Source organism: Talpa europaea, assembly GCF_964194135.1.
Source record: "Talpa europaea genome assembly, chromosome: 15".
Lineage (NCBI taxonomy): Eukaryota > Metazoa > Chordata > Mammalia > Eulipotyphla > Talpidae > Talpa > Talpa europaea.
The window spans coordinates 58,114,211-58,132,343 of NC_140083.1; the positions used below are offsets into that span (position 1 = coordinate 58,114,211).

The following is an 18,133-nucleotide window of genomic DNA, read 5'->3' on the forward strand; positions in this document are numbered from 1 at the left end:
CACTAATTGGATAGAATCAATGACTTGGTATATCCTATTATTTATTTAGGTTTCTTTTAATTTCTGTTACAAATTTTGTACTTTTTAGTATAGAGGTAAAATAAATTTTAAAATAAACTTTATTTTTTTATTATCCACTGGATAATTACTCTGCATTTTGTAAACTGATCTCCATGCTATCACCTTATATAATCATGTCATCTAAAAATAGAGACAGTTTTATTTCTTTCTTTAGAACTATTGTATCTTAATTTTTTCCTTGCCATAGGGTATTGGCTGTGACTTCCAACTATATTTTTCCATAGGTTTAGATTTAACTATAGATTTTAAGGTTAAGGAAGTTACATACTGATTCTAATTTTATAAGTTTTTAAACATGACTTGAATTTGTAAAATATTTCTCTTAAAATCTATTGGGATGGTATTATTTTCCTTTTATATTTTTCATTCTTTCAACTTTAATATAGCCATATTCTTACATTTTAAAATATGTCTCTAAATGGGATGACGTTAGATACTGCCTTTGTAATGTAGACTGATGATTTCTGCCTTTTAATTGAAATTTCTATTATTTTTACATCTAACATGCTATTAACATGGCTGAGTTTAATGCAATCATACTGATATTACTTTTCTTATGTCCATCTCCTTTCTTGTTCCCTTATTTGTTTTGAATTTTTTAAATTATTTTTTAATTTTTATTTTAATCTTCTTCTTGGTTTTGAAATATATCCTTAAAATTTGTGTGATGTAGTTTCTCTAGAGATTACAATAAACTTTTTAGAATATCAGCGTCAACCATGAATCATTATTATACTGATTGACATATACAATGGGACCTTAGCAATATACTCCTATTTCTCGTTGGTTTTGTTGTTACACATTTTATTTTATGTATCGTAAACACAGCAGTTCATTGTGATTTTTTTTTTAAGATTTATTTATTTATATAAGCACTGGGTATAGTCAGAAGTGCTGGAAGGTGAGAGAATTCACCAGAGCCAGAGCAGGGAACAGAACAGGCAGACTGACGAAATACACTGCTGAGGGGAGAAGCGAGTGTGGCAGGAGAGGTCTGCTGCACCATGTGGGACCCTCGCCGGTGGCTGGGGATCGAACTGGCGCTGCAGAGGCTTCGGGCAGCTTCGCGGCCCAGTGCTCAACCACTGCGCCCCCAGGGGAGGCCACATGGTGATCATTTTTGCTTTAATAGTTAACTATTTTTAAAAGAAATTAAAAAATGAATAAATAAAAGTATTTTTGTTATCTACCTATTTTTTTCCTTGCTGCTACTATTTATTTATAGTAGATTTGAGTTTCCATCTAGTGTAATTTAGTTTGAAACATTTCCTATAAGATTTCTTATAGTAAAGAGGAGCTGATAAGTTTCAATTTTCTTTAACTGAAATCTCTTCATGTTACCTCACTTTTGAAATATAATTTTGCTGTTACAGAAATCTAAGTTGACATTTCTTTTCCCCTTCAAGAGGCAAGGTAATGCCCTAATCGACTTTCATTGTTTCTCATTTTAAAATTTGCAGTCATTATAATAAGTCTCCCCAACTGTATAATTTGTTCATTTTCTCTGATGGATTTAAAATTTTTATCCTCAACATTTTAGGAATTTTAGAGATTTGACTGTAATGTGTTTGGTTGTGTGTGCGCACATGCATGAATTGCTAAATTTCTTATATACTTGTGTTGATTTGTAAATCAAATTTGTAAAATTTTGACTATCTCCTCTCCTCTGTGCCTATATATGCATGTAACATATATGTTAAATTATACATTATACACATATATAACACATATATGTTACATATATATGTTACATTGCTTCATATGCCATAGGTCTCAGAATATTTTTTCTATCACTATTTTCAGAATGTTTTTTTACTTTCTATATTTTAGCATGGATAATTTTTGTTCTTTCTTCATTATGCAATCTATTAAAATTTTTAAAAAGTGACTTAATATTTAGATATCATTTTGTTCTAAAATTTTCATTTCTTTACTGAGATGTCACATATTTTTTCTTATATACCTATAGATGTCTTTGTAATAATTGAAATAATTGTCTACTAATTTAAAAATCTTTGGATCTGTGTCTATTAATTTCTGTCACTACCTCCCTCCCAGTACTGGTCTATTGTTATTCTTTTTTTTTTTAAGATTTATTTATTTTTATTTATTTGTATAAGCACTGGGAACAGTCAGAAGCGCAGGAGGGTGAGAGAATTCACCAGATCCAGAGCGGGAAGCAGAGCAGGCAGAAGGACAGAAGTACACTGCTGAGGGGAGCAGCAGGCGGCAGGAGAGGTCTGCGTGCCATGTGGGACCCTCCTCCGGTGGCCAGGGAGCAGCCGGGGATCGAACCAGCGCTGCAGAGGCCGCGGGCAGCTTCGCAACCCAGCGCTCAACCGCTGCGCCACCAGGGAGGCCCTCTATTGTTATTCTTGACTTCACATGTCTAGCAATTATAGTTCATACACTGAACATTTAAAATGCTATATTAAAAAAGCATCTATAATGAACTATTGAGAGTCTGCATTTTGCTATGTTTTGGGTATTGAATGTTTCATTGTTTCCATAGTTTAACTACTAGCAGATCAATTTAATCCTTTTGAGATCTGTTCATACTGTTTGTTAAGTTATACCTAGAATGGTCCTTGATCTTGGGTTAGAGTACACTTCCTCCTAATAAGCATCTTTTTGGTTTCTTTACTAAATGCCTGGGTTTCTGTGATCTTTCTTCATTCTTACTGGTCAGATTTTCTTTGTCTCCCAGCATTTTGCAACCTCTGGAATATACATTTATTTCACATCTCCATGTAATGGTTCTTTTGCCAGACCCATAAAATGTCTGCCTGCTTATGATTAGCTTAATACTCAATTTAATATTAAGGGGATTACAATATATATTTCTGTAGCTCCTACTTTATATACCTTCCTTCTCTTTAGTATTATACTTTATAAATACCAGCTGCCTCTGATCTCTGAATTTTTTTCTGTTAATCTCAACAAGGTCTGGATACTCTTCTTTGATTTTATCCCTCAAATTCATGATGTAGAAAGTGCCTCTGGGCTCTAAAAGCCACTTTATTAATGGACTCACCTATAGTCCTATCCAATTTCTGAAAGCTCTTGTTTCATATTCATATTATTTTTCTTGTATCATATTTCTTTAATCAGGAGGATTATTCTGGGATCTTTATATCTAGAAACACTCTTATAGCTGGCATCAAGAATTTTAAAAAGTGTTTACAAATATTGTAATTATGTCTTTATTGAATTTCATTAAGTATGAGCTTCCTGACTTTAATTACATTTGATCAATGTGAAAGAATAATTAAGTTACCAACTAAATGATAAAATCTAGTATTTTTGAAATTGAAATTAATTTGATTCTAATACAAATTTTATCACCCTGAAGGTTGTTCTCTTTTTTTTTACAGTCCAGAATGAAATTGTACTGTACTGAGCACAAATGATTGTATTTGAGTAGGTGAAACAGGAAGAAAACATTGTTTTATGTGTAAATTATTCACTTATAGGAACTGATATTAAATTTTCAAAGCATGGCATTTTTTTATATTAAAATATCTCATAAATATATTATTCAATAACATGACATATTTGTTAAATGTAGACTTTTATATTTTTGAGTAATTAACAAAAAAGATGCTTTCTTTAGTTAAGATGATAGTATCAAGTAAAATTAATCATAAAAATATGTATCTTGGGGACTATGAGAATTTCTATCACCTTCAAACTTTAAGCTAACTTTTCTTACCAGATATTATACAAAGGAAGTTTATTCATTATAACATTATTTTACACATGCTATTGTCAGGCAGTGAATCGAATTGTAAATGTAGATAATTGTAAATAAACAAGATGTATAGGTTCCTTAACTTTCTAGTACTTACAATTAATGAAGACAACGACAAAACACACATTAATAAACAAGATAATAACAGATTGTATGGAGTATACTATCATGAAGGTAGAGAGTAAAGAGAAGTTTAATCAGATAAGGTAACTGATATCAGAAAAGAAGGCCTCTTTCAGAAAATCACATTTAGGTAAAAACCTTCAAAATGACATGATTCAACCATGTGAAGTACTAGGAAGGAGCATTTAAGGTAGAGAGAGCACCAAATAAAAAGACTTTCATGTGGGAGAAGCACAATCACATTTGAAGTACATGGAGGAGACGGATACCAATCACTTAAAGTGAAAGAGGAAGAATAACATGAGCTGAAATTAGAGAACAGGTCAGTAACAAGTTTATCCCAAACATTTGATCATACTCAGTACCTCAGTTGTGGATGGCCCAAATTTGGTCCTCTTCCAGAGAATGATTCTATATCTGTCCAGTTGATCAATCAAAACCTTGGATTCTCTCTTGACTTAACTTGATTCCATAGTTTCTCAGGGGTTTACCCCCTAATTATTAATCACCAAGTCATGTTTCTCAATTTCCAAATAGTCATTTCCAATTCTGGCCTTTTCTACCCATATCCCTGCTATTATCCTAGTTCTAGTCACAGCAACTTTGGCCTAAAATAGTAATCTTTTTGCTATATTGCTTACTTCCATTCTTACTCCCTCTCTAATCCTTCCTTCACCTTTGGTCAAAAGATCATTCAAAAAGGTATTCAGATTACATAATAACTCCCTGTTGAAAACCTTTAAATGATTTCTTATTCTTGGAGTAAAGTGTTTTATCATATATATTATTACTATATATGTGAGGGTATACACACACACACATACACACATATTTACTTTTTTAGTTTTATGTTTTTGGTTTCTCATTAATGAGAACAATTAGCTCTGGCTTAGCTGTTGCCTTGTAGTAAGTATAGATGCCACTAATTCCCTTATTGCTCTTCCTGGTATTTTGGTTTTAAGAAAATTAATATTTGAAAAAATTTAAATAGCTCTTAGTCACTAATATGGTGCTATTAAAACATGATTTTCTTCTGTTCTTTTAAAATCAGTAATGATAGTTCTAGTTGGCTTTTCCTGTCTACTAAAATAAATTTTTGCCTATTTAACTACTTTCTACATTATTGTTATGAATGGAATGATTTTTAATCTTTGCATTTTACCTCTGACAAAAGTCAAGCAGTTGCTAAATATCACAGAAAAATATTCTTTAAAAATCATACAATATTACTATTTTAGCTCCTGAACATTAATTGATTATACATATAAAATGTGCAAAGTTAGGACATGAAAGCAGTAATATGGAAAGGAAGTTTCACTCTCTAAAGATATGAGCGCTTCATGTATGAATGCTGAATGTCATGAACAGCAGGCAAAATTTACTCACAAAACCTAGGTGACTTACAGTATGGGAGACTGTTTCTGTGAAAGTTTGGCAATATGTTTTAAACACTCTTTTGGTGGTTCTTCCAGATTGCTTCTATTCTCTTCAGAATCAAGGTTCACATATTCCCATTTGTTCGTTGGAAAATCGATCTGAAATAAAGTGATTTGCCATGTATTGAATGTCTTGAAATGCATTATTAAGATTTGTAGAAATTAAGTGAAAATTCCTAAATTTTCTGTACTATTTATAATTTTTAAAATAAGTTTTAAAGAATCAAGTTTTGGGCTTGGTATTTAATTTTTTGATAAAATCCTCAATTATGTATACAAATGACATAAATTAGTAACAAGCAATGTTGTCAGAATATGAGAAAATAATATGCAAATTTTTGAAGAAATTCAATGTGTTACATTTTTAAATACTGAAATCATATCCTTTCAAATTTTTAGTATTAAAACAGTTCTATTTTGAAATGATGAAAATTTTAGATGGTAATTTTACCTTTTTCATGTAATTACTTGGGAAAATCAAAACATTGTCTCTACTTCATGAATTCTATATGTCCAAGAACCACATTGTAGATATGACAGTGATATGTTCTCTGATGAATCTGTTTTACAAGTCTATAATCAGAATATTTCTGCCTTCATTCTGTAGTTCAGATTCATAGGGCTAAACTGCAGGTGTCCTTTACTCCTGACTCAAAGTGCTTTCCATTAAACCATGTTTCTGTGATAATTTGATTTTAGTAAATAACAATTCACAAAAATACAGTTTCAAAGTACATAAATGAGCCAGATACTGTAGTGCTCTATACACTATATATTTGCTTAAGGTTATCATACACAATTTTTTCATTTTCATATTAGAAAATCAACAGAAATAATTTAACTCTGTTACCTATTACAGGTTGGGATCTCAGAGAAAGTTGAGGTGCATTATAAAGTAAACTGTGAATTATAGTTTGAACTCATTTTGAAACTTACTGATTTGAAAATATTTTATTTAGCTATTTTATTCTGAAACCTCTAACATTTGTTGTATTATATTTTGGCATGATTTTTTTGTTATCATATGTCATTTATAATTTTACCATGATAAAAGAAGCAAGAATAGATAAGCTAAATCAAAGCATTATTACAGTAAACTTTGCCTCTTGGCAGAAAGATTAATTTTGGTACCTTAGAGGGAAATGCATACAGTTATAGCATGTTATGTGTTAGTTTATTTTATATGCAAACATTTTAGAACACGTGGAACAAAAATTCTATAAAAACTATTTAATGAGGGCCTCCCTGGTGGCGCAGTGGGTTGAGCACTGCACTGTGAAGCTGTCCACAGCCTCTGCAGCGTGGGTTTGATTCCCCACTGGCCAGGGAGATACCCACATGGCATGGCAGACCTCTCCTGCCTCTCTCATTAATCCTTTCAGCAGTGTCTTGGGTCTGTCTGCCTATTCTGCTCCCCACTCTGTCTCTGGTGAATCCTCGCACCCTCCCATGCCTCTGACCTGTAGCCTAACTCTTGTATAAATAAAAATAAATCTTTAAAAAGAAAAAAAAAAACAAACTAATGAGTTAGTTCAATTTTAAGTTGGTCCAAGTAAAAGGCAAGGTTGTGGAGGAAACTAAAGATAGTGGATGAGATTACAGAAGTATTACTATACATAAATCTAAAATTATTTGATGTATTTCACTTATAAAGTAATTTTCTTTATTTCTGATACATAAATGAATCCCTGTCTAAAACTGCCTTTTTTCATATATAATGAAGCTAAATAGTGATTGATTGGAGTCACTGAGAGAAAATCATTGGAGCTTCTTTCAGTTGCCTTTTTGTTCTAATTTTATGCAAGAGAAGTTGCCCAAAACTATGTGTTCATATATTTGCTCTAGAATTCCTTTGAGCACAATTTGTTATGGAGGATGTAAAAAACATCTATCATGTTTGGAGAACGTATAGTCTGGTTAAGGAGAAAAGGCATACCTAATAATTAAAGGAAGTTAATTGAAGGAACCCTAACCCTAGCCCTAACCTTAACCCTAACCCTAACCCTGAACAATAACTCTAATATTGCAATATGTCCACAGATTAAAAGTTGATTTTTGGGTACCAACTGGTGGGTAATTCCTCTCTTTTTCAGTCTGGAAGTCACACTTATGTTAGTATTAGTTTTTCTTTCCATTTTCAACATCTTGCCATCCATCTTACTTAACTACTTAGCATTCCTTGCACCCCAAATCTGGAAACACAGGATCCTAGAAATTTTTTTAAAGATTTATTTATTTATTCATACAAGAGCTGGGGTGTAGGCCAGAGGTGTGGGGGGTGAGAGGATTCACCAGAGACAGAGTAGGGAGAAGAACAGGCAGACTGACTGCAATAAACTGCTGAGGGGAGCAGCAGGCAAGACAGGAGAGGTCTGCTGCATCATATGGGTAGCTCCCTGGCCGGGGATCGAACTCATGCTGTAGCTGCTGCAAATAGCTTCATAGTGCTGATGCTTAACTCCTTGCACCACCAGGGAGGCCCACATCCTAGAAATTTCACTAGTACCTTCAAGAGTATTGATCTTCACTTGAAGGCAATTTTATCCCTAGAGGACATATGACAATATCTGGAGGAATTTTCAATTGTCAGAACAGGGGAAATATTTCCAGCATCAAGTGGATAGAAGCCAAAGATGAAGCAAATTTACTACAATGCACAGGTTAACCCCTGCACAAAGAAATAAGTATATGGTCCAAAATGTCAATGGTGCCAAAGTTTAGAAATCCTGTTCTGTAAAGTGCTACCCAGATAGCAGTTTCCAGTTTTTTTTCCATAGAGACAGAAAGTCCATATTCCTTGTTTTTCCAAGCACAGGAATGACTATGCTTCAGTTATCTGACCAATATAAGTACTTACAATTGTGAACAAATGAGGAAATTTCAGCAGTAAGGGGCAGATCCCACAGTCTTTAAGCACTTTTATTCATGCACACTAATCAGAGAGAAGAAAGCTTTTAAGAAGAAAAAAGAAAGTGTGATAGACTTTTGTTTGCAATTTCTCTCCTACTACTCTGCTAATTGTTAGTCATTTAGGAAATGTGCCATAGCAAGATTATAAGGAAACATCACATAATTTTAAGGAAAAAATGCAGACAAAGGTATGAATAAGGCACTAAGTTAATATATACTAATGACTGCTTTTAGACAATGGAAAGGAAAACGAATGTGCATAATGGATATACTAATGACAAAACACCATTCCCACCCTTCCTGGTGTATCTGGTGGAGAATGGCTTGAAATTACTAATGTATAACCCAAAAGAAAAGTGCTTTGAGAGTAGTGAATGCAAAATCAAAGCAACAGAAGTTTTACAAATTCCAGAATGCTAGAAGAAAAGAATCATTAAAATGTATGACTCTTGGGCCTCCCCTGGTGGTGCAGGCGGTTGACCACTGTGCTGTGAAGCTGTCCACAGCCTCTGCAGCGCTGGTTTGATCCCGACCAGCCAGCGAGGGTCCCACGAAGCGCGGCAGACCTCTCCTGTCTCGCCCGCTGCTTCGCTCAGCAGTGTATTTCGTGACTCTGCCTCTTCTGCTCCTGCTCTGTCTCTGGTGAATCCTCTCACCCTCCTGTGCATCTGGCCTATACCCCGGTTCTTGTATAAATAAATAAATAAATCTTAAAAAAAAATTATGACTCTTGATCCAGTTATCTGTTTTTAGGCATTCAGGTTGTTTCCATATCTTAGCTATTGTAAATAGTGCTACAGTAAACATAGGAATGTAGGTTTCCTTTTGAATTAATGTTTTTGTCACCTTTGGGTAGATCCCTAGAAGTGGAATTGCTGGGTCATATGGTAGCTCCATTTTCAGTAGTTTGAGGGTCTTCCACACAGCTTTCCATAGTGGTTGGACAATTATATGTACATACAATGGAATACTATTCAGCAATCAAAAAAGATAAACTCATGCCATTCACGGCAACATGGATGGAGCTGGAAGGGATTATGCTTAGTAAAATAAGTCAGAAGGAAAGAGAAAAATATCAGATAGTTTCACTTACAGGAGGAACATAGGGAAGACAAACAAGGGGTCAGGGGAAAAAAGAAAACTAGCAGGCTAACGATAAATCAGAGATGTTCAGCTGGAGAGGGGGAGGGAGAGGGATTAAAACAGGGGAGGGAGGAGCACAAGAGACCTGGTGATGGTTCACAGGTATCTTGGTGGTAGAAATTTGTAGGGACTACACCTGTGAGGAGAATGAATGATGATGTAGAAAAAAAATATATATATACACACACACACACACACACACACACACTTTATATAAGTATACTTTATATAAGTTTGTGTATATATATATATATATAAATGTGTGATTCTAGAACAATAGATTTTCTGTCATTGACAACAAGCCATTTATTGGCAACACTTGCTGTTTGTACTTTACTCTCATAGCCTGGCACTTACCTGCAGGGTCAATGGGGATGGCTGACTTGCATCCCACACTCCTGGAGCTATCATTTCTCTGAGGGGCTCACTCTGTAATGTCATGCTGAATAGCATTGACCCACGAATAGATTTTCTGCAAGAGAAGACAGATAGAGAAATACAGGAGTCATATCATGAAGGAAACTGTTAACAACTAAAAATGTTTTCTTTGAATGTTTATCTAATTAGCTATTTTGTGGTTTCATTCAGTAGCCTGAAGAGAAATGCAATAGTCCACAAGCCTAGGGGAATTATTAATGATGATTAACTATTGACTGGTTAATAGCTCATTTTTTCTAATACTACACATGCATGGCTATGTTCATATATGCCTACATTTATTTTCCATATGAGAAAATTTTTTCACAACAGTTTCCCAACAAGTAACATTTATTAATTTCCAACATTTGTGATTACAAGATGGGGCTAAGGATCTCAGATTTACATTCTTGGAGTTATGACACGTGAATAAAGATGTTAACTCTTTATAATATTTTTTTGCTCCATGAGTAACTAACATCCCTGAGGACCTTGAAAGATATGAGCTCTAAATATATGGAAAGAAAAGATGTGAATTTGCATATGATCTGCAGAATCAAAATAGTTATGGGACTTCACAGAGGAAATACTCTCTTATGCAAAACTTGAAAAATTATTCATATTCTGAATGTTTTAAAATATGTTGTAAATTACCATAGTGAATGACTTTAAATAGGAAGAATGCATGGATGGTTTCAACATCTTCAGAAACATATAAATCCACATGGTAAATAAAAGAGAAACTATACCTGGTGATACATATCTGAATTAGATCATTGGTAAAACACTCCAGTGATCACTAAGAAAAGTCTATGATTTTAATATACCAAATTAAAAATGTAGAACTGAAAGTCAGAAAAATTAAATTTAAGTTTATAAGGACTTTAAAGCATCAAGTCAACCTTTTTGAAAACAACATAGAATTCCATTTTACCATTTAACATATACTATACAAAATATGAAAGAAAAAAACCCCAACATATATGGTTTTCTTTAAGCCTTTAGCATTCCGAGGCCTGCCGCCTTTATTTACCATATCCATATTCCTATTTCATCTTCATTTCAATATTCTGTATTTAGTTAGAAAGTATCTGTCCAAGGGAGTATAAATTATAAACAGTATTAAGCAGTTATTTTTATGTGACCCAAGAATATTCTTTTAGTGGGATTAATTGAGTCTTCATCATCCCTTTTTCATCTCTCCGTCCCTGGAGAAAGTTAGGTGAGGTTAGGTTAATCAGGGAAAAGATTATAAAATTATTGGGCCTCCCTGGTGGCGCAGCGGTTAAACGCTGGGTTGCAAAGCTGCCCACAGCCTCTGCAGTGCCAGTTCAACCCCCGCTGCTCCCCGGCCACCAAAGGAGGGTCCCACATGGCACGCAGACCTCTCCTGCTGCCCGCTGCTCCCCTCAGCAGTGTACTTTGGTCCTTCTGCCTGCTCTGCTCCCCGCTCTGGCTCTGGTGAATTCTCTCACCCTCCTGCGCTTCTGACTGTACCCAGTGCTTGTATAAATAAATAAATAAATCTTTAAAAAAAAAGATTATAAAATTATTAATGTGATTTCTGCTTTAGTCTCTCAGAGTGTATAATATAGCCTTCCCCATGTGGTCTTAGGCTCCCCCCACCATCTAGCGAGAGTTTGGGATTTTCAGGGAGAGTGCAAGAGAAAGAAGGGGTATTTTAACACCAAATTTGGAGAGCTCACATGTCAACCTTCTTCATAGTATTTATGGAAATATAAATGCCAGCCCATGGTAAACAGTTAATAGTAGGGAGGGAGGGGTATGTGGCAGATTGGATGGAGAATGTCTAGTGGGAGTACAGGTAAACCTGAGGGTTTGTGGTGCCTAGGAGAGCTCAAGCTGCCCAGGCAGAGCCAGTAAGTACTGGTCAAGCTAGGGGAGCCACACACGGGTATACAAGCTGTAATATGCAGTTGTCAGCTTAAAATTTCTTTTAATTGGAATATCAGAAGTCACTAGGCCAATAGACATGTTTCTTTTTTGATCCTGTCTGTCCATGTACTCTCAAAGGAAGAGAATTGGGCTGCTAGAATGCTGAGTGAACATTTTATTCAAAATAAACTGCATACTTACAAGAGGACTATTTACTGAATTGACTTTTTTAATATTGATGGACAAAGTTTTTCCCTCATTCGTTACAGGGTAGGAACTCATGAGGAAATGTGCGATATAGTAATTATACTTTCTTTATATCTAAGCTATATAATGAGTCATATTTATGGACTTACTATTTTTATGTCCCTTAGCCATGCTTCACTATGAAAATCTGAATGATCTAAGCTAGCTCCTACAGAGGATAAGAGGACACAAGAATCTATTAGTATTTCTTACTTTTGTCCTCAGTGGTTTTTGGATCCACAATCACCCTGAGGCAGAATGGGACAGAATGAGGTCTGAACATTTATTCAAGTATTTGTAGGAAGGACACAGCTATAAAACCTATGGAGAAAGAGCTTCTAGCTTTCCAAATGGACTAACACAACAAACATTTCAAGGCAATTCCAGGAGCAAATGATACTTATCATTAACCTTTGGGTTCTCTTGTGTTTGATGTTAGCTAATTTAACTTCTGATAATGGACTATACCTAAACATCTTTTTAAATATAGCAAGTATGATAGGAAAATAAAATTCCATAGACTTCTGTAAATAGAATACATGATGATGGGAAAGATTAATGGAATTAAGGTGTCAAAGAATGTATGTAAGAATGTTGGTGGTCTCAGAGATGAAAATGAAAACTTTAATATCCAGCCAGGTGGGGACCACCAGTAGTATTTTTATTACTATTGTGATAAGGTTTATTAAGTCAGCTAAATTTAAGCAAATGAAGAAACACATAATAAAGGCAGGAGATACAGGAAGTAGTTTTACATCATGGAAGGAACATCACACTTATAGAAGGACATCTGTTCTCTCTCCATTAACTAGCCCTAATTAGCTTAACTTCTTTGAGCCCTTAGATGAAATCAATAGTTGTTAAAGAATTTTATTTTGTTTTCACATGGTTTGGTGGTTGAGTGTAGATTTCAGAGTAAAAGGTGAGATGATGGCATTAGGTTGTATTCCAGTACCTCAAATGCCATCTCCACAACACATATGAGCAGGACTGTTCATCACTGTTTACTCTGAGATTGTGAATAAGCTGTCATTAGAAATAGTACTACACTGCTTACTATAATATTTCAAAATATTCTGTAATATCCCTAAGAATCTTTTTAATTTTATTGCTTAAGGAAATAGGGATCTAAAGGCCCATTTGTTCTCCTAGTGCCTCAGATTTTGTTTTGTTTTTTTCTAATTATAGAAACTGTACAATATTGAAATTAAACATATATTTACCAACGCTTATCAAAGTGCTCTACAGAGTAAGTTTCTGATGTTTCATCACCCACAATTTTGACATTTTCCCTTAGGAAAACATGACCTAGTGTCAGTCCCAGATGGCATGCCTTAAAGATGATGACTTTCTGTAATCACTCACATATGAAATGTTGGTAAGTGATCTATGACATAGCAACATGGAAGCAGTATTTTTACTATTATAACCATATATAAAAACACCTTGAAGATTAGTTTGAGAGATAAAAATATTACAAACTCCTTACATATTTAACATTATCGATTGCCTGTTATGTTACATGACTGGAGGGAATAAAACAGGAAATTTGTTTTCAATGCAGAGCTAGAAATATTCTGAAAATATGCTAGATCTTACAAATACTCAGTTGAAGCTTTAAAGAAACTCACTCATAAGAAGTAAGGGCACTTGTGTAGCTGCTTCTTGTGAGAGAGTAATGAAAGTTCTTTGCCCACAAATCAGATTTTTGAAATATCTGCTAACAGCAGTAGGTATTCCTTTTAAAACTAAACTCTTTCTTACAGACTTTGGAAATTTTATTTCATTCTAAGTTTCCTATAGGAATTGATATTTTTCTGATTCATTTTAGTAAACAATCAGCTACTCATAGCTTATTTATCAGATGTACTATATAGATAACAGATATTACAAAGATAAAACCATTCCCTGTCCTCAAGAAACATATGTAGAAACTGACTATTGTGTAAAAACAAATAATAGAATAATACACACACATACACCCAGATCAGAAGAAATGAAACAAAGATTTAAAAATGTATTATGACTGCTCTGATGATAATTTACAATTAAGTATGGGAGCTAAAAACTGATGAAAATTCTTGACATTTTTAGATTATCTTATTTGTTCAAAATAGCAAGGGCAGAAACATTCTTTGTAATAATAATATTATTATTTTGATTATTATTTTTTGTTGCATTAACATTGCTTACAACACTGCATAGGATTTAGGAGTATAGGTTCACACCTCTTCAGATGGCTGTCACCACACTCTGCTCACCAACAAGGCACCAATAATCCTCTACCACTGGGTCCTTATTCCATTCCCTTTATTCTCCATCTGTCACATTTCCCCTCTGTTACCCTCAATTCTATAGTCAGATTTCTAGTAGATTTTTTTTTGGTATAACAATATTAAAATTACAATATAGGTTGTAAATTTTTGAAGGTCCTCTATTTCACAATTTGATTCTAAAGAAACTTTTTTCCAGTTAAAAATAACTAAGCATATTTATTTGAACTAGCTTTTCCTCAATAATTTTCCTTAAAAAATATTTTAAGTATTAATAGCTCCAAATCCTCTGGTAAAATGAATAGTTAATTTTATTATGGTAATTAGTTCTGATAGAAATTCTAAACTCATATTTGGCTTATTTTTCTGAAAAATATCATCTTACACTACCAAATTTTTTTGCCAATAAGTTGTCAATAAATCAGTTACATTTTATAATTTTACTTCAGCCAGAATTCCATGACATTGTTTCTAAGTGACAGCATTGATCTAAATCATTTTGAATCACTAATTCCAGAGAAATTGCTGGTCAGAGAAGGAAAAACAATTGAAATTGCACATGCCAATACCTCTTCATTTTAAGTGACCCAGTTGGCAAGTTGAGCATTAGGTCTATTCCTAAAATCTTTTCTACAAGTTGCTTTTTAGTTTTGCTTTTAGTAGTCATGATTTATATTGAGCTACCTCAACTTCAGATTTTCTCATTATGCTATATGCTATAAAATATTTAGTGGCAAGAAGGTTTTTATTAAGATGTGAACTTTATTAATCACAAATGATATACTTACTCCTTTGGAAACAATGGGAAACAGGTCCAGGCCAATAAATCTGCATTGTTGGTTGCACAGTTAATTCCAAACAGTTTTATTGTCAGCATGGATTCCCTTGGAAGTGACTTTAATTCAAGAGGAAAATTGATCCTTAAAATTAAAAGAAAAAAGTGGAATACAAGCCAGTTATAATGATATTTTTATAAATATTTTCTTGCAATATAAAGATATGCGACAAAATTATTTAGCTAGTTAATTTGAGGCTTCTTTTAAAATTTTATGTTTAATCTTATAAAATGGAAGTATAGTAGAAGTATACAAAGTGGGAGAACTTGGTTACTCAATCTAGTGGGTTTGCTATATTTATAATATTGTCATAGAACCTTATTTTAAAAAAGTACAATAACTTGGACATTTTATTCTTTGTAAGAATGACTTACTTTGTCTTAAGGAATGGGCAAAGGCAGGAAGTAACTAAAAATGTGTTTAAAAGAGTAAGTTGGCTACAATCAGATGGCAAACAATACTTCAAGAAGAGTGCATAGGAAAGGGTATTTATTCATTAAAATATAAGGTGTAGTAAAAAAACTAGTAAGTGATTCATTGTGCCTAGAATGAGGAATAGGTCAAGTTGATCAGGGAAGATGTGAAAGACATAATTAGAAGCTAGGGGGTTGCCCAAATGCTTTAAGAACTCTTCATGTCAGGCAAGGAAATTTGAGCTTTTTACTAATGGCAAAAGGAAATATATGAGTGATAGTTAAAAGTATAGTTACTTATAGTTTTAAATGTACAATGTTATGGGTGATAATGTCATTCTAGGAATTTGAGGGATGATTAAAGGGGAGATAGAGAAGTTAACAAGAGGAGAGCCAGAAGAGCTATTTAAGAGGTAAAATACATAACTGATATTTACTGACAGCCTATTAGTGGAGTGAAGAATAAAGAATTAAATGCAGAACAATGAAGAGATAAAGATGAATTCTAGGCTTATATATTATGATACATAAAGCTACTTTTAGCTGACAGGAAACTGAAGGAAAAGGTTGGGGTAGGGGTAATAAATGCAGTTTAGGGCACAATATCATTGAGTTAATAATAATGATGAGATGTCAGTATGTAAGTTGTGTGTGAAGAGGACCAATCAGATGTTTGAATTAGGATGTATCTGTGTTCAAAAACTGACTCTATGACTAATAAGATGTTCCTTCTTGTAGTAATGCTTTTAACCTTTCAAAATCTCATATTTCCTTAACCAAAAAATGCAATGGATGTTGCATGACACAGTATGTGGCAAATGGTAGGTTGTATATCACCATATATTTATTATTCAGTTGATAATGTAATCATTCACTTTATCCCTTATAGACAGATAATATAATTTATTTATTTAAAAGTAGGAAAGGGAAGGTAAAGAAAGACTCATAATGAAAATCTATTTTTCAAGATTAGCAGAATTTAGATTATTAGAAGTAGTTACATATTTAGATATCTAAAACTAAATGTACTTTCTTTCACACTTATACTATTCATTCAAGATTATGTGGACATACTTCTCAGTTTAAAAGAAGCTCTGAGACAACAAAAAATGTTAGTAATGCTTTGGAATGCACAGTAATTTCTTGGATGTTCTCCCTTTTACCTATGATTTAATTTCAATTTGTTTTTCATATTTCTATGCTGGGATTAAAGCTAAGATTTCACTTTATTCATCATATAATCTAGAATGCTTCCCCAAAGAGTCTGACTTTTGTATGTATAATTTAGTGAGCTTTTTATATCAAAAGTGACAAAAATTTGGTAAGTTACAGTGGTTGGCTACTGCCAATCTCCATTCTGCCATTTTTATTGACAAAAATAAATTTCTCTACAGTGGGAAGATACACTTTCTAACTTGGTATTTATTAATTTCTTGAATATGGATTTTTAAAAAAAGAATACTCTTGTGTCCATTAAAAAACTTCTGTATGGCTAATGAAAAAAATCAATGAATAAAGTTTTAGACAATGAATGAAAAAAGTAATTTAAGAGACCATGTAATTAGTGCAGTCACATTATTTCTTTTAATCCAAACAGCTAGCAGAGAAACCTCAATTTTTTTTCATAAGACTTTTTTTTTATGCAAGAGCTGGGGTATAGCCCAGAGGTGCGGGAGGGTGAGAGGATTCACCAGACACAAAATGGGGAGCAGAACAGGCAGATGACAGAAATACACTGCTGAGGGGAGTAGCAGGCGCGACAGGAGAGGTCTGCCATGCCATGTGAGAATCTTGCTGGCTGGCTGGGAATCGAACCCGCGCTGCAGAGGCAAAGGACAGCTTCACAGCGCTGTGCTCAACCCGCTGTGCCACTGGGGAGGCCCATTGCAGAGACCTCAAATTTTAACCATGTTTGCATTACTCTGCTATTTAAAATGAGTTAGCACTAAAATTTTTCTTAATTTTTTTCTTCTAAATAAAATCATTTTTCTAAAATTAGAATACCTTTCTGATAGTGAAATGGAGATTTTAAAAGTTTCATTTTTTAGAGCTCTCCTATTAATGCTGATATAAAGCAACTGATCAATATAAGGACTTTGGCTTTATCTCAGTAATACAGGGAACCATTTCAGTTTTTAAACAGAAGAATGATATATTCAGACTTACATTCTAAAAGAGGTCAGTTTAGTTTTATATAAAGGAGTATAAAGATACAAGACAAGTAGGGATACAATTATAAGTCTACTGTGGTAACACAGGGAGAGGTGATGGTGGCCTTCACTAATGAATGTGATGAGATGTAAAACTCTGGAATTATGAGGGGAGACGCAGTAGGAATTTCTGGACATAGGGTTTGAGAGAAGGAGACACGGTTTAAGGATTTGACCTAAATATTTGGAACTGGGACTAATCATCTAATATGGCCATCAACAGGTAGAACCTGTTTGGGATGTAAGATCAAGAGTTTAGTTTTAGATATGCTGAGTGTATAAATGTAAATTTTTAATTGAAGGTCATGTCTTTAGTCAAAGGAATGAAGACATTTAACCAAAGAAGGGGAGATAAAGGTTATTACAGTCCTAGAAGGAGGATTTGCTTTGGAATGGGA

The 18,133-nt window shown here is 33.7% G+C and overlaps 1 protein-coding gene across 4 annotated transcripts in view; it reads right to left on the reverse strand.

Annotated features, from left to right (window-relative positions):
- Nucleotides 1-18,133, reverse strand: part of PIK3C2G (phosphatidylinositol-4-phosphate 3-kinase catalytic subunit type 2 gamma) — a gene marked incomplete at both ends in the record, with an annotated part of 286,347 nt that overhangs the window by 196,271 nt on the left and 71,943 nt on the right. For 3 of the 4 annotated variants that reach the window (XM_084255119.1, XM_084255118.1, XM_084255116.1), the window contains 3 exons: nucleotides 5,360-5,490; nucleotides 9,802-9,916; nucleotides 15,065-15,196. In XM_084255119.1, the coding sequence (XP_084111245.1) occupies nucleotides 5,360-5,490; nucleotides 9,802-9,916; nucleotides 15,065-15,196 (378 nt within the window). Of the gene's footprint in view, nucleotides 1-5,359; nucleotides 5,491-9,801; nucleotides 9,917-13,634; nucleotides 13,668-15,064; nucleotides 15,197-18,133 lie in introns of all 4 variants that reach the window. The other variant, XM_084255117.1, reaches the window with a different exon arrangement.